Raw genomic sequence first — 22500 nt, 5'->3', positions numbered from 1 at the left:
TTCTTGCAAAATAAGTCCTTATTTGCTACTTGGAACGCTTTTGTCTTACAGAGTTATCCTAACTTTTAGGAATTATTGGAATATTTTCCTTGGGAAAAGGGGAAAGCATGGTATGCTATACAACTTGAAGTAATTTTTTTGGTTTGTGTCCTTTTGGTTTGGAGTGAGCTTTTGGGTTTTTTTGGAGGTGAGGTTGGTTGGTTTGCAATTACCTTTCCTTCACTGTATTTACAAGCTGGAAATAGATCCTTAGCTAATGTAATTGCGGTGCTTCTGGTCATWTCAGTGCAACTGAAGGTTATTTGCTAAGAAGGAATCATGGCCTCATGAAAACACATAGGAAAACTCAGAGGGAAAATTATTTTATTATGGAAATTCTGATTCTGGTCCTTTGAGAGAAGCTAGCAGACATGCTTAACTGGGTATAAGATTTTGTGTGGTCACCTATGCCCAATTCAATTAAAGCTTGATCCTTACATTTGTAAGTAGGGAATCCTGCTGCATTCACCTYCTCACCACTAAATAGTTCAGCAATATGTGTTTGTGTATATATCTGTACAATTTGTTTGGAAAAAAAGTACAAATGACCCAGCTCTCTGTTTTGACCTTTGGTTTCACTGTTGTTGAACCRTTCTAAATTTTGTCCTTAAAAGTATTTTGTAAAAGATTTCAATTATCAATTATATTATGGTTTACTGACTGTTTTAATTTTTAAAGAAGTTTTATTACATTCCTTTGCAAATTTATCAATTTGTCAGATAAAGGTTAAAAATTAGATACATTTTATTCATGTTAAAGTCACACCCAGCTTATTTAAAGGCAGCTTTGACTTAGAGTTGCAAGCCTGAGGATATTGATTTGAATTATGCATGACTGTCTGGTATGCGGTTCCATTAGCCTGCTGGATGGATAATGTAAACATGTTCAGAATTTTAAGTATCCTATATGAGCGGCAGGTTAAAAATAGAGCTGATAAGAGCATGTGTATCTGAAAAATCCAAATCTTGGAGAATGAAACTACAAAAGGTTCATGTCTTCAAGAGGCTGACTTCAGGTGTGATTTTCTTTCCTTTGAAACTGCTCGGCCCGAACAACTACAGCTGATGTGTGACTTGAACAGGTGACATGATTGCTGTTGGCTGCTGCAGAGCATTGACATCTCTACCAGAAAACACACTYGTAACCAAAAGGCCAGGATCAACTCTGCAACTTCTGGCAAAAAAAGGGGTTGTGTCTGTTTTGTTTCAAATTGGTCAAGATTAAGTCTAGGGAACAGGCTAATTTTTTCATATCTTCAAGGAATCTGGTTTGGAATGTTTTTTTTATTTGGCTCAAGCTTTTTGTGGCTTCCAGTACCTGTAGTTTTTGTTTGTGGTTGTGTCTGATCAGTTGTTTSGTTATCCCTGTATTTTAGCAGTCAGTAGTTTGGTAGTAGAAAAAATTACTTCTGAAACTGTTTTAAAATCCTCAGCACTAAAAACACTGTGCTAGTAAGATTTAAAAACAGATAATATTTCTTCAGAATTTTGTCCCAAGTTTCTGTGAATTTTAATAGGAAGAAAACACCACAACTCCGAAAAGGACCTCRTTATATTTCCAAGAGTTTCTGTTGCATCTGTATGACTTGTGACAATTTGATRAGTTGAATGAAAACCAAAAAAATACTATTGCACTTATTTTCAACRTCTGATGGATGCAAACCAGAAAACTAGTCTAATCTTGTATTAATTTGTACCTACCTTCTCAAGATTATTTTGCTTGGAATCCTTCATATTTGGCTTTGTTAAATGCTGTACATAATGCCAGAATAGAACTCTTTTTAGACTATAAGAATGAGAGAGAATAATGATGTCTTTTTTCTTAGACTCTACAATGTTCATTTACTTACCTCTTAATATAGCAATAATCCCATGTAAATTTGCAAGTAAATGTATGACGTAAAAACTGTTCTTGATGATGAAGTTGATTATACTGCTCTGATGTTTTTTTTTCTCTTCCTTTCAACTCTTGATTCATGAATTGTATATCCACACGAAGTTTGGCCAGCAGATAATTCTTGGGTAGTACTAGTAAATTTTGAAAAGGTGCTTTGGGTTGATGGTCATTTTCCCTTTTAASAGAGGAATAGTTAATCTGTTAACAGACTGGCATTTAGTGCTCTTTTTCAGAGAAWGTAATCATCCTGCTATTTGATAATAGCTGTTATCTTGACTGTTTTCAGAGCAAAATTCYTTTCACTGGCAGTGAGAGCCATTGCTCTCAATCATCTGCTTGTCCTGGTGCCATTTCTTTCCTGTTAAGAGTAGGCACTTTGAAAGACAATCTTTTGAAATAGCATCCSTAGTTTTTGTTAGTGTTAAAGGCCATCAGTTGGCCACAGAAGTCTAGGGAACTATGGTCACAATTTCCAGAGAACTTCAATATTTTGAAAAGGAAAAACTTTAAAGAGATGGTAGCAATGGTAGTTATTTCTTTATAAAGGACTACTTCGCACTTTAATGCTTAGACAGGACTGGGGGACTCTTGTATGTTTTTGTGCACAATTACGATAATCCAGGAAAATACTGTACAGAGGAGAAATGAATGATAGTGTGTGTAACAGTGAGTGTAATGACCTGAGTACAGAGCCATTCGATAAATATCTCCACTGTTCCAGATGCTCTTTTTTTTGATAAGTGGTTCTGACATACAGAGCTGGAGTATTTTGGTAGTACAGATGGCTTAGCATAAATGCCACAATGTAGCAGTCAATTTTGAGTTCCTGTTCCTTGTACTCTAGCTTTCAGTTACTTTTAAACTAAATTTTCAGGGAACAAAAAAATAAGATTTAATTCTAGTTGAAAGTTCACAGTRGATTTTCACATCATGTGGATTTTTTTGTCCACAAAAGGAAGTTTGAGACAGTTAGAAGTTAAAGGTTAAAAGAAGTCCAGGTTAATGTAAGTCTAGCATACAATGACACACTTAGAAAAAATGAAATTATTTAATATTTCTTTATTCCATATATGCTTGTGGAAAACTTGAAGAACGATACAGTTATTTCATAATACAAACAAGGATAAGTTTGGGGTTTATGCATTAGTGTCTCTGACTCAGATGTTATACTTCAAAAATATCTGTATTTTAAAGCAGGGCTGAGCCTTTGGATATGAAGAAGTCAAGTATGTTTTTTGTTGAGTGTTTTGTTGTAATATTTAGAGAAGTTGAAATAACTGAGGAGGAGAGGTAAGAACAGCATTTGTCTATTCATTCTTCACTGCCTCAACTGCTCTGAGTTGCCATCATGACACTCATTTATGCAGTTGATGTCTTGTCAATGATGTAATGCATTGAAAGTTGGGATACAGTTCTGAGTCTCTATCAAGTTAATACTACAATGATTTATTTTTCCYTCTGGTTATTCCCCTTCACTTTTCATACATAAATTCAGATTATATTATCAGCACTCAGTTTTTGAATACTGTGTAAATTTTGCTGTCTCAGTGAGAGTCTTTTGTTTCTAAGAAGAGGTCAGAATACATAGACATAATGGGAAAAATCTGTTTAACTGCCCTTTTCTACACTGAATTAATACAAATTACTCTCAGCTTGTTGTCAAGCAAACTGCATTTGAAAATGTCCATAAGAAATTAGCATAAAGAGGGAGTTTAAGGGAGTTCTATTTACTCTAGTTTTTGCWKAATCYYAGAGTTGCATACAATGTTTCTGCAACTCCTTTCAGAAATGCCTGTCGGTATTTGCTTTGTTTTACATCTTCTGTGGATATATTGATGTGGAAACACTTAAACTCTGTCAACTCTAAATAAACAGCAAACTCAGAATGATTTTGCGTACTCCCATTTTCATTTCAACACACAGTGGTGGTCAGATGAAATTAATTTATGTCTGTACCTTTTTTCATTTTGTTTTCTTTGAGCAAAAGTACTGGATTTCAGATAGAAAGAGCTCACTTGTTTATTTCATTACAAATGTTAATATATGGCATACTTGGTTTGTTTTTTGGCTTTTTTTTTTTTTTTTTTTTTTTTTTTTTTTTTTTTTTNGCAGAGGAAGATGAGCACTTAGGGGTTAGATACTCATCCTGTAGAGATGGCTCAGATTCCTACCGTGCCAGTTTTCTGGCGTTCGATAAGGCACACAAAGCCGTTGTGGGAGAAAACATATCACTTGTATCCATGGTAACTCAAAAGATACTTTGGAACTCAAAAGGATGGAATAAGCCAGAGTAATAGGTCTCATTATAAGGGCAAAATACATAAAAGGTTCAAGCATATGCTTTTAATTAGTTGCCAAAAATAACAGGAGTCGGGGATGATGCAATGTAACAATAATTCTTGGTGTTAGAAATGAGCAACACTTGAAATCTAAAGATGTGCTCAGATGAAAGGCTTCTATCTTATCATCTTATGGGTATTCAGTCCATGAATACTAATAGGTTTGCAATGGTTTCTTAATCATGCTTAGGACATGAGAGYGCACACTGATAAAAGCTCCTGCAAGTCTCATATGACTGTAAGTTTCTGAAGTTCCATAGTAATGTTAATTCTCGTGGCTGTGATGCAGCTTCTTATGTAGAGCATGTGCAAAGCATTCTCTCTTGTCTTACTGCTGGAAAAATAAATGTCATGTGTGCTTCTGTTTAGGAATAACAAACAAGTAGTTGAAAAGGCAGATTAATTTGAGGTTAAAGTTACYGTATTTTTCAGAATAAGGTACTTTAATTAATTTTAAAATAGGAAGGTAAGCAATGGGGAAGTGTGAAAACTTGAAGGCATGAACAAGAATTGAATCCCAGAGGAAAAAAAATAGAACAATATATGAAGTACAAGGTATGGGATATTTGAAAAACCATTTTAATAGAAATATTTTAATACAGTGAATAATTTTAAAGTTTTCTATTTGAACATCAGTGTTTGTAAGGAATCCATCTTGTATTGCAGTGCAATTCTCCACATTATTTCCTCTGTTGCTATAGAAACTAATTCTAGTGCAGCTGTGATCGCTTATCAAAATTCTAATGTTTCAATAACCGTTTCTTATTTTGAGTTATTTAAATAGCCTTGTCTTAGTTTGAATCAAACTGCACATTTCATCACTGCTGAATTGTTGACTGGTCAAAATGTTAATGCGAAGTGATGGCAAATGCTGTGGGGTTGTGGTTTGGGTTTTTTTTCCTTTTTGCTATCTAAGCTATCATACTTATTGTTAAAGTTTGAATAACAAGCAAATTAAGGCTCTTTTATCTTGTTAAATTTTTAAGGTCAATATTTGCTGTCTAGCAGCAGCATTTTGTAATGCATWTTACTTCCTCACTGTAATTTTAATTGTATTTAATATTTCATAAACCCTAAATGGTTCCTGTTACTGGTACGTGGCCATGGGGTGTGTGTATGTATGTATCTATGTGTGTTTACATATATGTCTGCATGTATGTAAACTATTTTTAGGAAGCCTTTAACTTAAAAGTGTATGTCATGATGTCTTTATTTTGTCAAAGTAAAAATTTCAATGATACTACAGTAGAATATCGTATCAGTTGATAGAGTATTCTAAATCTCTTTTGCTCCTTGTATTATTTGTTTCTTTGGGATTGGATTCAGAGTTGTTTTTTTATTTTTGGTAGTGGTGGGTTTCAGGGTTTTTTTGTGTTTTTTATGGTTGGTTGGTGGTTTTGTTTGTTTCTAACAATGGAAGTGCTGTGCTGATATGTATTTAATGCAGGATGCAGCAACACTTATTGTGAACCATGTAAAACATCGTTCTGCTGAATATGTTTTTGGTTGTGATACTAAGATCTAATAACTGAGCCAAATTACAAGGAAGGGTGTGATGCTAATTGGCCTGCAGACATGTATTGTATACTTTCTGCTTCTGTACCACAGCTACTGAAATGTTCCTCTAGTACTTTTCAGGATAATATCTGATTTTCTAATGAGCGTACACTAATTCCATGTAGAGTGAAATAAATAATTTTCAATTTTGAAATTATCATACAAACATTTTGCAGCTGTAGCTGTCAGACTTTGATTACTAATTAACTGCTGTGTACCACCTTTAAGTCTCTTATWCAGCAAGCAGCATCAAACAGTAATTTCAAATTAGTTATATAAATTTTTGCTAGTATAAGAAAGGTCTATGAGAAAAAAATTTTGATGGATAGGGAAGTTTTCACTCTGTCCCAATGGCTAGTGCATTTGGCATTGTAAGTGTAACACCATGGCAACATGATTTTCCAGATAGCGTTTTTCGGAAGTTCAGTGTGTTGAGAATGACTGATCCTTGATTGTTCAGTGCTGTTGTTTGTTTAGGTGAATGACATTGAAAGCCCGTTCCTCTCCTGCTGTTTGCTGTAGGCTCAAGCATTATGCTGTAGATCTTAGGGACCCTTATGCAGCTTGGCCACTGTTCTGTCACTCTCATAAGGTCCTGCGTAGCTCCTAGAGCAAGTGCTGTGGCTGAATGAAAATATCTTTACCAGCCAGACTCATATTCATTTAGTCTCGTCAAAATGCAAAAAATCACCTATTTTGCGAATTGTGTGACAACTATGGAAACATAGCAACACCTACATCATGCATTACATATAAGCCTAGTAAAGCAGCTCATCTGTGACAGTGGGAGGTCTCAGAAGCACCACAAAGAAGGGCAAGAAATTTAGTTTTGAATAATTATGTTTCTTTATGCCTGGAGAAACTTGTTTGAGGCCTTGGTGGAGTGARCGGAACAGACTGACATGCTCCCTGCTGCTTAATCTGCGCCTTTTCTGTGAATTCTTAGCCCTCTTACTGGGTGTGTGAAGGAAAGATACCTTGGTTTTGAAGCATATCCATTTCCTGTGATTTCACAGTGTCGATTTTGCCTTTCTTTTTCTGGAGRGTTGGCTCCATAAGTGAGTGTTACCAGTGCTATTCCTAAGCATGCTTTCTACAGACGCTAATATCTGAAAGGTTTCAGWGGAATTCTTGACCATATATAGGCAATTTTGTTTTATTGTTGACCTGTTAGGTGCTCTGCAAACTGAGGTCAGAGTGGATTTTTTTTCTGGGTTATAGCTGCTTTTTATTTGGTAAAGTTATAAGAGCTGTTTCAAAACAAAGCAAAAAAAAAAATCTGTTTTTTCTAGAATGCTTTTTACCAAAATGCTTTAATATACTACAGAAAAGGCAGTCCATTTTACTACAGCAAGTCACTGAGCCAGTGTGTCAAGGAGAGAATGGGAGAAAGTACTTGAATAGAGAAGAGAAATCAAGATCATTTGGAATTGTAGGATCTGAATAAATTATTACCACTGTCTTCCATTTAAATGAAAAATAACAATAAATCTAAAATATAAATGTAAAAATAAGTGCTTCTTGTGGGAAGTGTCTTGCCTCTCCTGGAATGTAACTAGCTRTGTTCTCTGGGTTGTGCAGATTTTCACCTACAAATATGGATATTCCCACCCATCAGACATCACTGATTTCTCTTTTATCTCTTTGCTCTGTTGACATTGCTTTTTTCTCAGATCTGAACCACTTTTTTGCATGTCATATGTTGTTTTATTTTCCCACTCCTTCAACTTTCTTCCTCTGTTATTTTTGCTTTGTTATTTTACCTGTTTGTAATTTTTGATTCCTGCTTGCATCTTGTCTGTTTATTTCTCTTTGCACTTTTTCTCGTTTTCTATACAGATCTACTAAACTTCTMTCTCTTTATTTTTTCCTTTGTTCATTTGACAAGAAAACACTTTTTTTCTGAATTGCAGTTCTTTATCCTTTTGCTTTTTTTTTTTTCCTAATTCCCTGTACTTTTTTCCCCATCCGAAGAGTTTATTTTTTGTTTTCTATTCCTTCCCTTTCATGGCAAAGCTGATGATATTGTAAAATTCTGCRGGGGTGTATATATGGGAGATTTTTATGTTGATGTTGGTATATATTTCAATGAATTTTAGTTTAATAATAATGTAAAAGCTGGAAGTATGAATAAATAAAAATTAAAAAACAAACAAAACCAAACCTTCAAAAACCAACAGAAGAAATGGCTAGAGTACTAGTCTTAAAATACTTGTTTTCTGTTCCACACTGCTCTGAAAGCTTTCTGTGATGAAGAGCACTTCTGAGCTAGATTCATAGCAACCTTTATTAACTCTTTTTTACCCTGTACTTCAGTTCTCCACCTGWAAAATGCCAAACATTTTAACTTCTACTATTATAATACTGCTGTTATCCACCATAGTATATATTTCACTTACATGTATTAACAGCTGCAAGATAGCCAAATTGTGATCATATAGCTAGCTGAAGTAGATGGGCAGAAAATTTAACTCATGCCCCRCTGAAATGGTTCATTCATAATCCTTGTGGTGCTGCTTTGTTAGTGAGTCACTCCAACAGAGCATCTTTTGCACTCAAAATTGCTGTGAAAATGAGGCAAAGGACTCAAGCTTTGTGTTCTATTCGGGAAGCAGTTCTTGATGGAAAGTGTCTTTCATGGTTCATTTTCACCAGTTAGGGTTAAGTAATACATAGAAAGCTAAAATGGTAAGGAACTTTACACTTTTTTATTTTTTTAGATTGCAACATACAGCAACCAGGGTGAAGCTGCTTTTAAGAAACCATGAAGTTCTGCATTTAAGTTGCAGAAAGGAGTTCTCAATTAAGAGAGGAGTTTTATTTTATTAAAAATAAAAGTATGGAAAAAAGAATGATGGAATTCTAATAGTTAAGTACAGTACTGTAAGTACTGTATATACTGCTGAGTGGATCTTCTTTATATAAGTAAATGAATTAGGATCTTAAAAGGGGCAGGGTTGTATTGCTTAGAAAACTTTGTATTTTTTTTATTTTTGTCAAATACAAAAAAATGTGCCTGAAATGAGCTGCAAAACCAGAAAAATGCTCAAGAAAATGATCTACACCACACATTAATCTTGCATTCTAAACATGCATTGTTTCCTCATTTGAGACTGAATAGAATGAGARCAGGAACATTACAGGAATATTAGCTGTGTGTCACAATACTTTCCTGGGAATTGATTTTAGACCTCTATGGAATCTTTTTCACCTTTTCAGCATTTTGTTGCTGCTCAACTCCTGTGCTTAATACCACAGTCATAGTAGAATGAAACTGGAGTGGAATTTGAGCTTTAATTTAAGGTAATAACTGTACTCAAATTAAGTATAGAATGACAGGAAAATATTTCCTAAGCCCACATCGTGCTGCTACTGTCTAGAGGTATGAGGGGGATGCTGAGGGGGGTGCACACACTGGTGAGAAATGGGGGTTCTCAAGGGCCTGGGATGGTTTGCAGCGGGGGGGAGTTTTCAAAGCTTTTAGCTGTTAAGCTCTGAATTTCCCTTAAGCATCCATAAATGCTGGCAAGATAGCCAAATTTGGGAGCATTTTCACAGAGATGATAAAAGGCATTTCCTTGTCATTGAGATTCTCCTAAGATTTCAAAGCTRGTTGTCAATCACCCTCAGCAAGCAGGACTTCAAGCATATTTTAAAAGAGGGAAGAAAAAGGGAAGAGTCTGTGAATTCATTTAACTTACTACCTTTTTGGAAGCRATATTTTTATAATAATTTTGGTAACTTGGAAACAACGAACAGTGAGCAGACGTGCATAAAGATACCTGTTCATTTGTGAAGTTAGCCAAAATAGTGAWCTGAAAAGTAATGTAAAGGAAAGTTGTCTTCTTATAAAAATAATAAAAGTGAAACCAGCATCTAAGTGGAACAGAAAATATGTGTTCCTGCCTGAATGGGTATACTTAGTACATATGCCTTACCTAAGGAAACATAATTATGGAAGGGAAGGCAAACAATTTAACTTCTAAGAGATCATAGCTTTCAAAGAGAAAGAGCTGGATGGGGTCTCAGAAGTAAGAAGTTTTAAAAGTKWAAAAAAAAAAMAAAMCCCAAAYATTCTGRAGCTTGATATATTGATATTCACAATTAATATTCATTCATAATTAATAAAAGATTAAAATATTGAACCATTAGCTTTAAGTATTATTTAGATATAYTTTGGACAACTGAAAAGTAGAAATACAGAACCAGAGGTAGCAGAGCTCTTTCCTATTCAAATTAATATCAATGCTGTATAAGGAACCAGACAATGATGCTTAAATTGAAAACAAATTAATTCAATACATGGTAATGTATAATTTTCATTGAAAGACAACCAAAATATTTGGGAAGGAAACAATAGAATGTCTTTGACAGCTAGTTCACTATAATGCTTTCAATGGGGTATTTGTAGTTAAAATGTTCTAAATGGGCTAATTCTGGAAAGAGATTTTTTTTTTCACCAGTGCAGAGCTTTTCTGTATTGCTCTGTAAAACAGACCATAAATGCCTACAAATATGAAGTGCTSTAGTAAGTACAGAGAGCAGAGAGCAAAAGAACAAATTTCTCCTTTAGGGAAGCAAAACCAAGCTGTAGTTCTTCAGACTCAGGATGTAAACAGACACAGTAAAAAAAAAAACCCCAAAAAAAACCCCCAAAAAAACCAAACAAACTTATGTGTGTTTCAATTATTTCAGTTGGTTTTAGACCTTCCCTGTGGAAGAAACTGAAAGTTTTCAAGACTGGACATAAAGATAATTCTGTAATTTTGAATTGCTTTTATTTAAAATATAAAAGAGAACCTTTTTGATTCATGAATAAGCAGTAGCATTAGCTTGAGAGCTCAAGGAAAATGTAATGCTAARAGCTTCACGTGACATTAGGTGTAAATGACAGCAATGCTGTTTTGATTTCCACAGGTCTGGGATTAAACTCATAGTGTATGGAATATACTAAATATTAGGAAAGAGAGTTACCTTTCATTGGAAGCCCCCCCTAGTCAAACAGATACAATAATTCTTCTTGTCTTCTCGTGAATTATGTAATGTAGAAGATAGTTCAACTGTGAATAAMATTAGTTTAAAATATGGCAAATTCAAAAAGAAGGCAAATGTAAAAAGAAAGAATTTTTTTYCTCTTGTCCGTAATGRTGCCATACCACTCCTATATTAACTTTTTTTCATTAAGCATGACTCAGGCCATWACTCTTTTGGAAAACAAATAGAATAAGGCCAGGATAATTTGTTGTATCATGAAATAATATGGGTTTCATCCTCACAAAAATACATGTAATTTTTTAATTTTAAAGGAAGGACAGGCCTGAGGTTTCATTCAATATTTAATGTTTATATTTTCTACTCCCTGCAATGTGGGGTAATTCAGTCAACATGACGTTTTTGGATGGTAGAAAAGTTCAAACATGAAAATTCCATTTGGACTGTCTRTGCTGCCTATCAGAAATCTCTAAGGGTATTTAATCATTCAGAATAAGAAAGGTTTCTTTAATTTTTGAACATGTATTTCATTTTATGTTTTATTTAAATTGTCTTAACATTTACAGAATCTCTTGAAGGCTTGAAAACTTGAAATTTACRTTTGATTTTAAAATTAAATAATTATGTAGCAGAGTGTGTGTGGAGATGCATTAGAGAAAGAACAGGTTCTGTTTGAATATAAAGATATTCTGACAATTACAAAATATGACTTGCCAAAATTACTGGCTCGTGTAGTGATTATTTATTTTAAAGGAATTGGAAACCAGATTCCAGAAGGGGTGTTGTGGTAATGTTGCCTCCCACAACAGTGTGTATTTTTAAAGAAGTATTGTACATGAGAAACTAGAAGCTGCAGAAGTATAGTTAATGATGGCTTATGAGAYAGGAGAATTAAAGGCACAAGGATAGTTTCTTTTCCAGTGTTAAGAGATGGTAGTTCTTGGAAATACTCAGGAAATATGGGATAAGGAAGGTCGAGTTGGTGCTGCTAATGTGAACTGTTGGGAAAAATAATTGCAATAGGAAAGGCTAAACACTGTAAACATGGAAAAGGACATCACCATSTGCATGGTGAGATGTGCAGCCTAGCATGGTCCACAACAGACCAGGAGAGAGACGAGAAATGAGGAGCGTTGGAAGCAGCAAGTTCGAGTAGTGACTGAGTACCTATTGTGAACTTCTGCATCTTTAAACTTTGATCCCACCCAGCAAAATGACTAAAAAATTTTATTTTCTCATAGTTATCAATTGTATGTTCCAGGAATGCTCAGTTTGTCATAGGTTGCTGTGTCAGATTTAACTTGAGTGTCTGAGGTTTGGTGGCAAGGTATGTGTCATCCCCCTTTGTCCAACAGGGGCTCATGGAAACAGATGAACCTCCATTTAACAAACCGTGCTAAAAATAAAATATTTATTTACTTCTGACTTAAATGTGCTAATGACAGTTTACATGCTATAATGTCTGTGTACCAGCACAATGCTAATCTCCTTGCATTTGTCAGGTATTTCACTTATGGTTCTGGTTTCTTCAGCAAGGTCCTTACTATCACCACTGAGTGAATGTTTTCCCAGCCTAAGGGAGGATGAAAATTTTTATTAAAGCAGTTAACCCTTTAAAAATAGTTTATTCAAATGTTCTTATTGRCACTAATACACTGTATTTTCAATTTAGAATTTATCAAATATTTGTTACTAAACAAATTTARTTTCACTTATATCATGAGAATGCCAAGTAATTTCATGTACTTWGGGTGGAGAACTGAACGTAAAGGCCTTTCTTTCTGTCTTTCCTCTGTTATGGCATTTTCTGGCTGATAGGAACCTCAGACTAAACCTGRTTTGGTTTCTCTGTGATTGTATCTTGCTTCCATTTTTGGGATATATGTTGGCTTGTTTTTCACCCTGTGTAGTCCAAGCTGATTTAACATTTAATGTGATTAAATTAATTTACAAATGAATTTACAAAAATTATTTCMTATGTGATTTAAAACTTGCATAGAAACAACGCACTGAATAATTTCAGATTTTCAGTGCAAAAAAATGGTTTGTAACTCTTCAGCAGATGRTATTAGCCACATTCAGTGGTCTTTGGGAGGTATTCTTTGGCTTTGTCACAGTATATAGGTATGCATAAATGTAGCTGTGTCTGAAGTTTACACCTTAAATAAAAAGTACATGGTATGTTATAGACACGAGTTTCATGTGTAAATATGCACATGCTTTCCTTCTAGCTCCAMATGTTTTTCTCCAATACAATCAGTGATTAGCCAGCAGGCACTAGCACTGGATTTGTGTTTTAAACTTTGATACATATGCAACATTTTGTCGACAGATTAACTGTCTAAGTCAGTTGCTACTTCTGAATAATTTTTAGGGAAAATAACCAGGGTCAGATATTTGGTATTGCTGTATTCATTTCTGTCTGTGAGATCATTTGGCTTTGATATCATCAGTCATTAGAATGTGTTAGTGTAATTCAAATCTTCGTTTGTTTTCAGAGAGCAGTAACAAAAAAATTGTCATTTTATTGCTCATTTACTGTGGGGAGCAAAAARTGAAAATTAGACATTTTTTTCTCCTTGAGAATTAATTTGAAAACTTTGATATCTTTTTATGTACAGAAAGCTGTTGTTTAAAATCTGCTTATATCTGTTTAGACACAGGTGTCCTTCGATTTTTAATCCCAGATAATTTGTTTTAAGAATTTACATGCTATTTCAGTTTGGTAAACTRAAATTACAAAAATATATAGTTAAAACCTGCCCCAGTGTTTTAGCTTTTTCTGAGCTTTTTGAATCACAGCTGGTTAATAAGAATTTTGTCTTCACTTCTTCCACACCTACATTAAAAGCACCTTTTCTGTCACACAGCCCATMTAGTTTTCCCACAGGGACATATAATGGAGTTCATGAAAGTGAAAAAAGTGAGTCACACAGTCATTTATTTACTCATGTAAGACAATAATGGTGTTGATMGTTACCTGGACACGCTTTTATTTTGTTAGACTGTGGAAAAGCTAGGCATTAAAAATTCTTTGAAGACTTGATGATAAGTGAAAAGGAAGAAATGAAGTCAGGGCTGCATGGTAGTTACTGTCTCATTTAATGCTGTTTGTTGCCTTTTGGCAACAGCAAGCAGAAATGCTGTTGCTTTACACTTCTTAGAATATTTAATTATATAAATTCTGAAAAGGAAGTCCACTGTTCATGACACTGAGAGTCAAATGATCAGCTTAGATTCTGAAATCATGTCCATCTAGTTTCATGGGCACAAGTTATCTAATATTCACAGGTAAGGTTTTAGGTTTGTCTGCTAGACAGATGACTACAATTTGAGAATAGTATTCCTTGCTGTGCTTTGCTTTACAGCCCTGGGGGACTGGAGTTTCAAAAGTTAGTGCTAACACTAACTAACACTTGCTAACAGCAAGAAGACCTTTTGCAGGTGTGCTGGAARAGTATTTTGGAATCACTCTGAGTGGTAGGCTGGCTCTGATGGGTTTATGAGAGATGAGAGGGTTCCTGACAGTGGTTTCATCTTGTAGGAGRATTTAAATTACTTGTTTGCTGTGGTTCTTTTAGAGCTGTTGAAATAGAGAAGAGCCCTRCATTTCCCAGTTAATACTTTCTTTAACTTGCTTGTTCGGTAGATTTTCCTGCGTGTGCAATGGTATGTCTGACACYAGAAAACATTTTTGCTTTGAAATTGTTGTGTATAAGGTAATTCTTTATGTCAGGGTCATCAAAATCTTCATGAAAACTTCTACAAAAGTGTAAACAAAGTATGATACAGTTCTTTACCTATACTTGATATTCCTTTCATTTCAGCTGCTGCACATTTTCTTTCTTTTCCCAATTCCATTCAACTGTGTAATGCTGCATGATGAAATATGAGATAAAATATTGAAAAGTAATTACTTTGAATTAACTTTCTGTATCTGTAGCCATGCATCAGGTTTACTTTATGAGGAGATGTGTAACCACGTTTCTATCTGTCTRTCTAGTGTGAAAAGTAAAGATGGTCARCATCAAGTATTCATCCCAAGCACAAGATTGCTCAMGATCCTTTTCCCACTGTCTTTAGTGACTAGATGTAGTGTGTAACTTCCAGACACTGGACACTTTTTAGCTGTCCTTAACAAGTAATAAAGATTCTGAGACACTGCCTCACTTTTTAAATTCAGGGGTGAGCAGAGTTCACCTGTGTGAAAGGCTACCTTTACTAGTACCTTACTTTTCTTCAGAGTTTAATTTAGTATATCCCTGGTGAGCAGCTGCATGGGAGGTAATCAGCTTGATATCATGGCTTTAGGGAGTRYGTTTTGTTTCCRTAATTGGCCTACATTCCATCTGCACAGAATCTGACTTAAGATATCCAAAGGTTTTTGCAAGGTAAGCATCCCTGAAATTCAAGCCTAGAATTTTTGTCATGTCATATCCATGCTATATTTATTTACGTGTTCTTTACACAGTTCATTCTGACTATACACTTAAAACTTTGCTTTTATCTAAATTTCTTTCATCTGAGAGATCACTCATTTCTGTTTTTAACAATTTCTTTTTCAGTACTGTGTGCCATCTGATTTGAAATATAAAGTGAAATATATCACTTTCATATAAAGTATGTGAAAAGGACATACATAGATTTTTTAATTCTCTGTGCAGGCATTTAGATTTACATTTTGCACAGAACTGTTTGAATAGTAAATGATCAGAAAGTAAGTAAAGAATTTTCACCTATTCTCAGCGAACTGCATTCAGAGGATGAGAAGAACACCTCCGCTGGATGAACTGCAGCCGCCTCCGTACCAGGATGACAGTGGTTCTCCTCACCTTTCCTGYACGCCTTCTGAAGTTGGAGACAGCAAATGTGAATATTCCCAGTGTAGCAACAGTCCAAGATGTTCATATAAGTGCCCAAGTGAGGGAAGCACGGGACATGAAATAGAAAGCTTTCATAACAAAGGATATGAAGAGGATGTTCCAAGTGATAGCACGGCGGTTCTTAGTCCAGAGGTAAATGARAATAGCTGAGTGTTGTGAGGCACTTTTTTAATCTAAGGACTGGTGCATACTTATATGAGCTCTAATATTGCAGCTCATTTCATTTAAAAAAAAATAGCTTGTCAGAAAATACAATAGGATTTCAGATTATTCAGATTGCTGTAGTTATCTTTATGGCACCTTAACTTTCAGACCAGCTTCTAGTAAAAGTGAATTATTTTTTAAATTATTTTAAACCASTCATAAAACTKCATCACAATATCAGGACTGTAGTCRRAATTTTTCCACATGATTTTTCAGATATCCCAAATAAAAGAAAAGTTATGTTAATGCTTTTTCAAACTGAACACCCCATAAGGTAAAAGAAGTTCCATGAAAAAAAAATCACTTAAAAAGATTTTCTTTTTCAATTTTTGATGTAGTATGACAGTTTGGTCCACTTAATTTTCCTGTTTTCTGCTATACACCGTAATGATATATATGTATTTTTTTCTGTGAAGAAATCCTCTTTTCTGAAATGTTTTTCATTGAAATGTCTTTAATAACCAGTTACTGCACAGACATCTGTGGGTAAGTCTATTGATGCCATGTGCAGAAAGAGGCTTCTTTAGGTACAAATTTGTCTTTTGTTGCTACCTGAAGTTTTAAAGTGCACATTAGAGCTCAGTTCTGGTGTGCCAACAGCTGTCTTAGCAGACCTGTTGGTAGGTTGATGTTGCATACCTGTGGTGTTGGTGCAAGGTGTGGAAGGCCCAGCTGCAAGGTCTTCCTATTTTGTGTCACTCCAGCCAGTAATGTAAACATAACCAGTATGAACTGAGAATGCTGCCAGTTTTTTTTATAGCCATTCAAAACTTCAGGAGTGAAGCTTTTCTGGGAATGAATTCCCACAGCTATGTGGCAACCAGGTTAAAATAAGAACATTTCTTAACCCAGAAGGCTTTGTTTTGGCATCCATTCATTCACATGAACAAGTGTATGTTTGATAATATGAAGACACACTTGAAATACTTTGTTTAACATACTTGGAATGAATTATTGTATGAGCATTAGGTTGACCTGTACTTGTAAGTATTTTCTGTTTCAGTATCCCTATCAAACCAGCTRTTGTACCATTATAGGGGATAAATCTTTTATTCAGAATTTGAAGTGACAATAAACAATCTGAATTTTAAGATTAAAATACAATTCTAGGACTCAAGTGGTTTACAGAGAGTTTGGAAGAAGAGTTCAAAACAGATGTATCTTGGACAGTTCCAGTAAAATTACATGAATAAAGCCATGRTAGTGACATCCCCAGCCAYAGCAGAGGGGTTGKAACKAAAAGATCTTTAAGGTCCCTTCCAACCCTGACTGTTCTGTGATGTTTTTTGGCATATTCATATGGCTGTTGTGGACTGCAACAGGAGTTGCATGTGCAAGTAGATTTGTAATTTCTGTATTCTTTGCTGTCACCTCACTGTGCTCTCGGTCATTAGCTGTCTCCTCAAACAATGTAATAGATTAACTTCAAAATATGTGTATACTCACACTGAAATCAGGTGGTTTTGTCTTGTAACAAATATATGTTTTAATGTGGGGCACAAAAGACTGGATCATTACAGCTTGATCAGACAGCTCTGAGTTCAGACTGATTGGCTCCTGGCTTTTGATGGAATTGGCCAGGTAAACTCTTCCAATTTCTTCTTGACTCCTAGTCAGCCATCTCCTTGGACTTTTGATGTTTAATAACCTTGTCTATGAAATGAACAAAAAGATCATAGTGCCTTCAKATGGTCTAGAGTAAACCATATATTGCCATGCTAGACTTAATAATAGAATACAATAAATAAATAAATAATTTGCTTTTTTTTCCCTCTACTTCAGGATATGTCAGCTCAAGGCTCATCTTCACAGCTTCCTAAACCTTTTGATCCTGAGCCAGTAGCTAAATATGGCACACTGGATGTGACTTTTGACTATGACTCACAGGAACAGAAGCTTTTGGTGACAGTGACAGCTGTCACAGACATTCCAACATACAGCAGGACAGGTGGAAGCTCGTGGCAAGTACACCTAGTTCTCCTCCCTATAAAGAAGCAGAGAGCAAAAACCAGCATCCAGCGGGGACCGTGCCCTGTCTTCACAGAGACATTCAAATTTAATCACATCGAGTCTGAGATGATTGGGAATTATGCAGTTCGCTTTCGACTGTACAGTGTACGGCGCATGAAAAAGGAGAGGATTGTGGGAGAAAAGATTTTTTACTTAACAAAATTGAATCTTCAAGGGAAGATGTCAGTGCCAGTGATACTGGAACCTTCTTACAGTCTGTCTGTGAGTATTAAATGAGGCAGAATAAGAGTGCAGTGAGATACAGCGTCCTGAATTCTATAAGAATAGTGTGTGTATTTATAGAGTCATCACATCCACTCAGTTTTTTGAACAGTCGTAGCATTGCAGTATCACAATGATAAWTTCCTTAGAGCTTCTGTGAGTACATTCACTTTCCACCTGAAAAAACTGTCCATATTTTCACTTTTAATTACTTAGAAATTTCCAGTCCATAAATAGGGATATAGTGGGGAATGCATGTATACATACATATAGCTATATATATATATGTATGTAATAGTATAATCTTTACCACCTGCAGCACTTCAATTTAAAAAGAAAAGTACACCAGAGTAAAAAAAAAAAGGAAGATATACTAGCAAGTGCCCTCCATCTGTTGCAATTTGGTTGCAAATAGGTATTTTAGAAAGAAAGAAAGATAGGAAAGAGGAATTTTGAGAGTATAAAGCCATTTTTAATAACTTCAGATTAGAACCTTGTAAACAATTGATTTCTGGTTCGGTCTGAAGTAAAAAGTAGTTGAAACTGAAAAGGATTTTTTTTTAAAAAACAGCTACCTATCTGATGAATAAAATTTTTTGTCCCCCAAATAATACTTTCAATAATGCAAAGCAACAGTAATTAAGGATAAATGTAGATATCATTATCAATAAACCCAGAAGATCTGTGAATAAAGTGGCATTCATCAGCATCTTTTTTTTTTGGTAAGTGTTTCAGTGTGCATTTTTCCAGAAAGAGAATGTTTGTCATGATGTCATCTGGGTTTCCTAGACTAGGAATGCTTGAGTGTTCCTTGCTTAAGAGTTGCACGTGTGCTATATTACAGACTTTTTGGGTAAAAAAGAGTTTATCAAGGACTTCCAATTTGGACATTGTATGTGTTTTGTGGGATTTTTTTTAAACTGTCAATAAAAGAAAAAGAGAAGGAGAAGGGAAAGAAATTTTTTTTTTATGTGAAGGAAAGCAATCAATTTGTTCTGCATTTTGGAAGAAAGTTTATATAAATTAAAATGGCATTTCTGTTGAACATGAGTATTCCCAAAAACTCAAAATAAAAGGCCGTTATATTTAATGACTAAAACTATATTAATTAGTAAAAGGTGAGATTAAATCATGGATCTGATGTAGGATGTACTGGCAATGGAACAGATTTCTCRTGGTTCCTTATGAAGCACAAATTAGTTTAATGTAAGGATGAAATGGTACACCTACCTAGATCAAACTTTCTTATTTATGAGTTTGCTACTTTCTTATTTAAGAGTTTGCTAGTTTCACGAACTTGGGAAAAAAACACCACATGACACAAAACATTGAAAGGTGCTTGCTTAATTTGTGTGTTTTCATTAGGTTCATGTATAAAATTTACCAAAGTCAGTGAAAGAGGGCAATGAAGGGGCCAGGCTTGTGATTGATTGGTGTGTCCCATTTGTGCACTGGTTATTCTTCAGTATTGTTCTCTTGAGTTTTTGTGATTGGCAGAGTAAAAACGAATTCCATGAGGCTTCAAAGATGTTACTTACTGTTGTTACTTATTTTTTGTGATGATAAGGAATGCCATGTCAGCATTTTTTGCTCCTCRGTTTTTGGGGGATGGCACAAGACTAAGGAGTGTTGGTACCAAGTGAAGGGATCTTCCAGAGTTTGTTGTTGTAATAGGATTTAAGCAGCTCTACCTGTTGCTGGGAAGGCTCCTTCAGAGTCTTGATAGCTTGAATGAGGATCCATGGTCTTCTGGAACTACACAAATCAGTTTTTAAACCTTTGGGAATTCATTCACTTGTGAGTTTATGGGTATTTTTATCATTTATAGCTGATACATTATATTTTTTCAGTGATCAGATTTATTATATGATTTAATATTATTTGTTTTCAAAGATTTTTTAAAAATTGATTTTTTGTTTTTCAAGGTTTGCAAGATTTGTGTTAAAATTCGTTGTGCTTTTAGGATGTATGACTGGAAGTGGGGGACATCCTTGGGTTGCCTGGGTTCAAGCCCTGSTTACTCAAAACAGCCAGGTCATCTTGATCAAAAAAATGTGAATTTTCRTCTGAAAACATCAAGTTGCTTTGTTTGCAACCTGAATTGCTTCATGGCCAAGTTAATTACCATTTGTTCTTGTGCCAGCATCGGCCTTGAGCTTAATTAGTTCCTACCCTTCTCAGGTGTTTGCTTCTGGGTATGTTTTTACACATTGATCGGATTCTTTTTTAACTGTCCTTTTGCTAGAATAAACGAACAATCTTTATGTACAACTAATCATAAATGTCAGGCAGAAGTTATTTAACAGGAGAAGGTAAGTGCTGTTTGAATTTGGAGATATCCAGTTGCTTAAGGATATTAGTAATTATAAGATCCACATTGTACATTCGGAATTAATTTTGCCTTGTTCAGTTGCAGAGGGTTTTGTTGCTGAGAAGTGTTTATATTTGACAGCTTTTTTATGAAGATATTTCTTGGACACATGACAGTTGTCCTATTTTTTCCACTGCTTCTCATTATATGGATTTTATATATTAAATATACCTTCTGTCACAGAAACTTCCTAATCCATTGAAATATCTGTGCTAATCTCTTCCGCAGAAATGTATTTTTTTCCTTCTGTCTGTGCCTGATATTATATTAATGCATTTTATTAGCTAATCATATGCCTTCCTGATTGTATAAGAAGTTTGTATCCTGTGAAGTTCAGTATTTTCTCAGTGATACCTTAAAGCTGTGCACAAGGGAATCTAGCTAAAGGTAGATCAKCAAGTTCAGTGCCTTTCAAACATAGTGACATGTTGACATCTGTGGGGCCTGCTTATTGTTAAAATGTGAACAAGTAGTACATGTCTTGGTGAGTACACTAGTGTATTCCTTAAACAGGTTTCAAAGCTACMCATGGCTTCAAATTTACAAATATATTCACAAAATATCATTTTCACCCAAGATTTCACCTTGTTTCTCTCCTTCCCACAATGTGTACAATGTCTTGCATTAGCAGCTATTATCCCCAGTCCCATTTGTGTTTAACAAGTCCTGTGTTGCTGCAGTTCTCCCACGTAACAGGGAATTCCTCCTCAGCCCCCTTATTTATCACACGTTTCCTCCCAAGTTCAGCATGTGTTTGAATGAGGAGGAAGCAGTGAAACCACCATGAGTTGGGCAGAATGCAATTGTCACTGTTATCTAAGACTGTCCCCCTTTCAGATTTAACAGAAATTGTCCATTGCATCGAATTTTTAATAGCAGGGTTATACATTGTGGTTTTGTCAGAGTGTGGTTTGTGTAGGAAGATATTTACTGATGCTTTCAGAGAAATTTTCCCTTTAGTACGGCAGAAGAAAAATTTTTCTTCACCCATCTTGAGTTTAGAAAAGCTGTTTATTTCTCTTCAGGAAATCCCTGTRGACCTGTTTTTAGTTGCTCTTCGTTCTTCTCACCCAGAGTAATTTTCCTGACAGTGAAAAACAGCCTCCAGTAGGATGTGATTATAAAAACATATAAGCAGTTTATTGAGTGAAATSTGTTTGGAAAAGATCAAAGAAACATGCGTAATCCACTTCACCATCCCATAGGTTGCCTTTTGGTGTAGAGTAACAACAATCAATCATGGTTTTTATTTTCTGATTGATTTGGGAAGTACCAAAACATACCTCTTGCTGCTGAGCAAGTCTAGTAATCATTCATTATGTATCATCAAATTACAAGGTGTTTTCTGGGAAAAGTTCAATTTATTTTTCTTCCTTTCTATAGCATTCTTCATTTCTACCATCTTGAACTCCCAGTGTGATCCCCATAACAAAGAACAGAYGGTGTAGGCAATCATAGGTGTAGGAAAGATTATTTTGTACATTTTTACTATAAATATCCAGAGTGTCTGGATAATTATTTTAATTCCTTTTTTTGAGTGAAGGCATTAATGCATGCAGTGTATAAAGATGCTCACTTGTGCACACATATTCATTCTCTCCACTATGAGGACAATGGTTAATCATCTAGTGTACACTGGTTTATGCACTTCATTTTATTCGTTTATTTCATGTTGCCCTTTATGTGTAGCATATCTTCAGTATTCCTCATAATGTTTATCAGCTCATAAACTTCACAGGAATAAAGCTGCGAAGTTTTTGGAGTGGCATTTCTTTTCTGGAAATTCTTGTCCRTTATAGAGTCAAGCTGTCAGGTTTTGTGCAAACTCTTAAAGTATAAGAGTCACTACTAGTGACTTTACTAGTGTGTTCTTATGGCATGATCTATCCAGGATTATATTTGGAAGGCTAAATACTAAAATTCATATATMTAAACAGAGCTTTATTAAATACTAGTATGATATTTTAAGCTGCTAATAACAAAAAAA

The 22500-nt window shown here is 34.9% G+C and overlaps 1 protein-coding gene across 4 annotated transcripts in view; it reads left to right on the top strand.

Annotated features, from left to right (window-relative positions):
* Positions 1-22500, top strand: part of SYT14 (synaptotagmin 14) — an 81572-nt gene that overhangs the window by 42723 nt on the left and 16349 nt on the right. For all 4 annotated transcript variants that reach the window (XM_057384119.1, XM_057384121.1, XM_057384118.1 and 1 more), the window contains 2 exons: positions 15570-15838; positions 17693-18142. In XM_057384119.1, coding sequence (XP_057240102.1) covers positions 15570-15838; positions 17693-18142 — 719 coding nt within the window. The remainder of the gene's footprint in view (positions 1-15569; positions 15839-17692; positions 18143-22500) is intronic.

Source organism: Malurus melanocephalus, unplaced genomic scaffold (genome assembly GCF_030028575.1).
Source record: "Malurus melanocephalus ecotype Western Australia unplaced genomic scaffold, MMel_1.1 scaffold_687, whole genome shotgun sequence".
Lineage (NCBI taxonomy): Eukaryota > Metazoa > Chordata > Aves > Passeriformes > Maluridae > Malurus > Malurus melanocephalus.
This window is presented reverse-complemented; position numbering and strand designations above follow the sequence as displayed.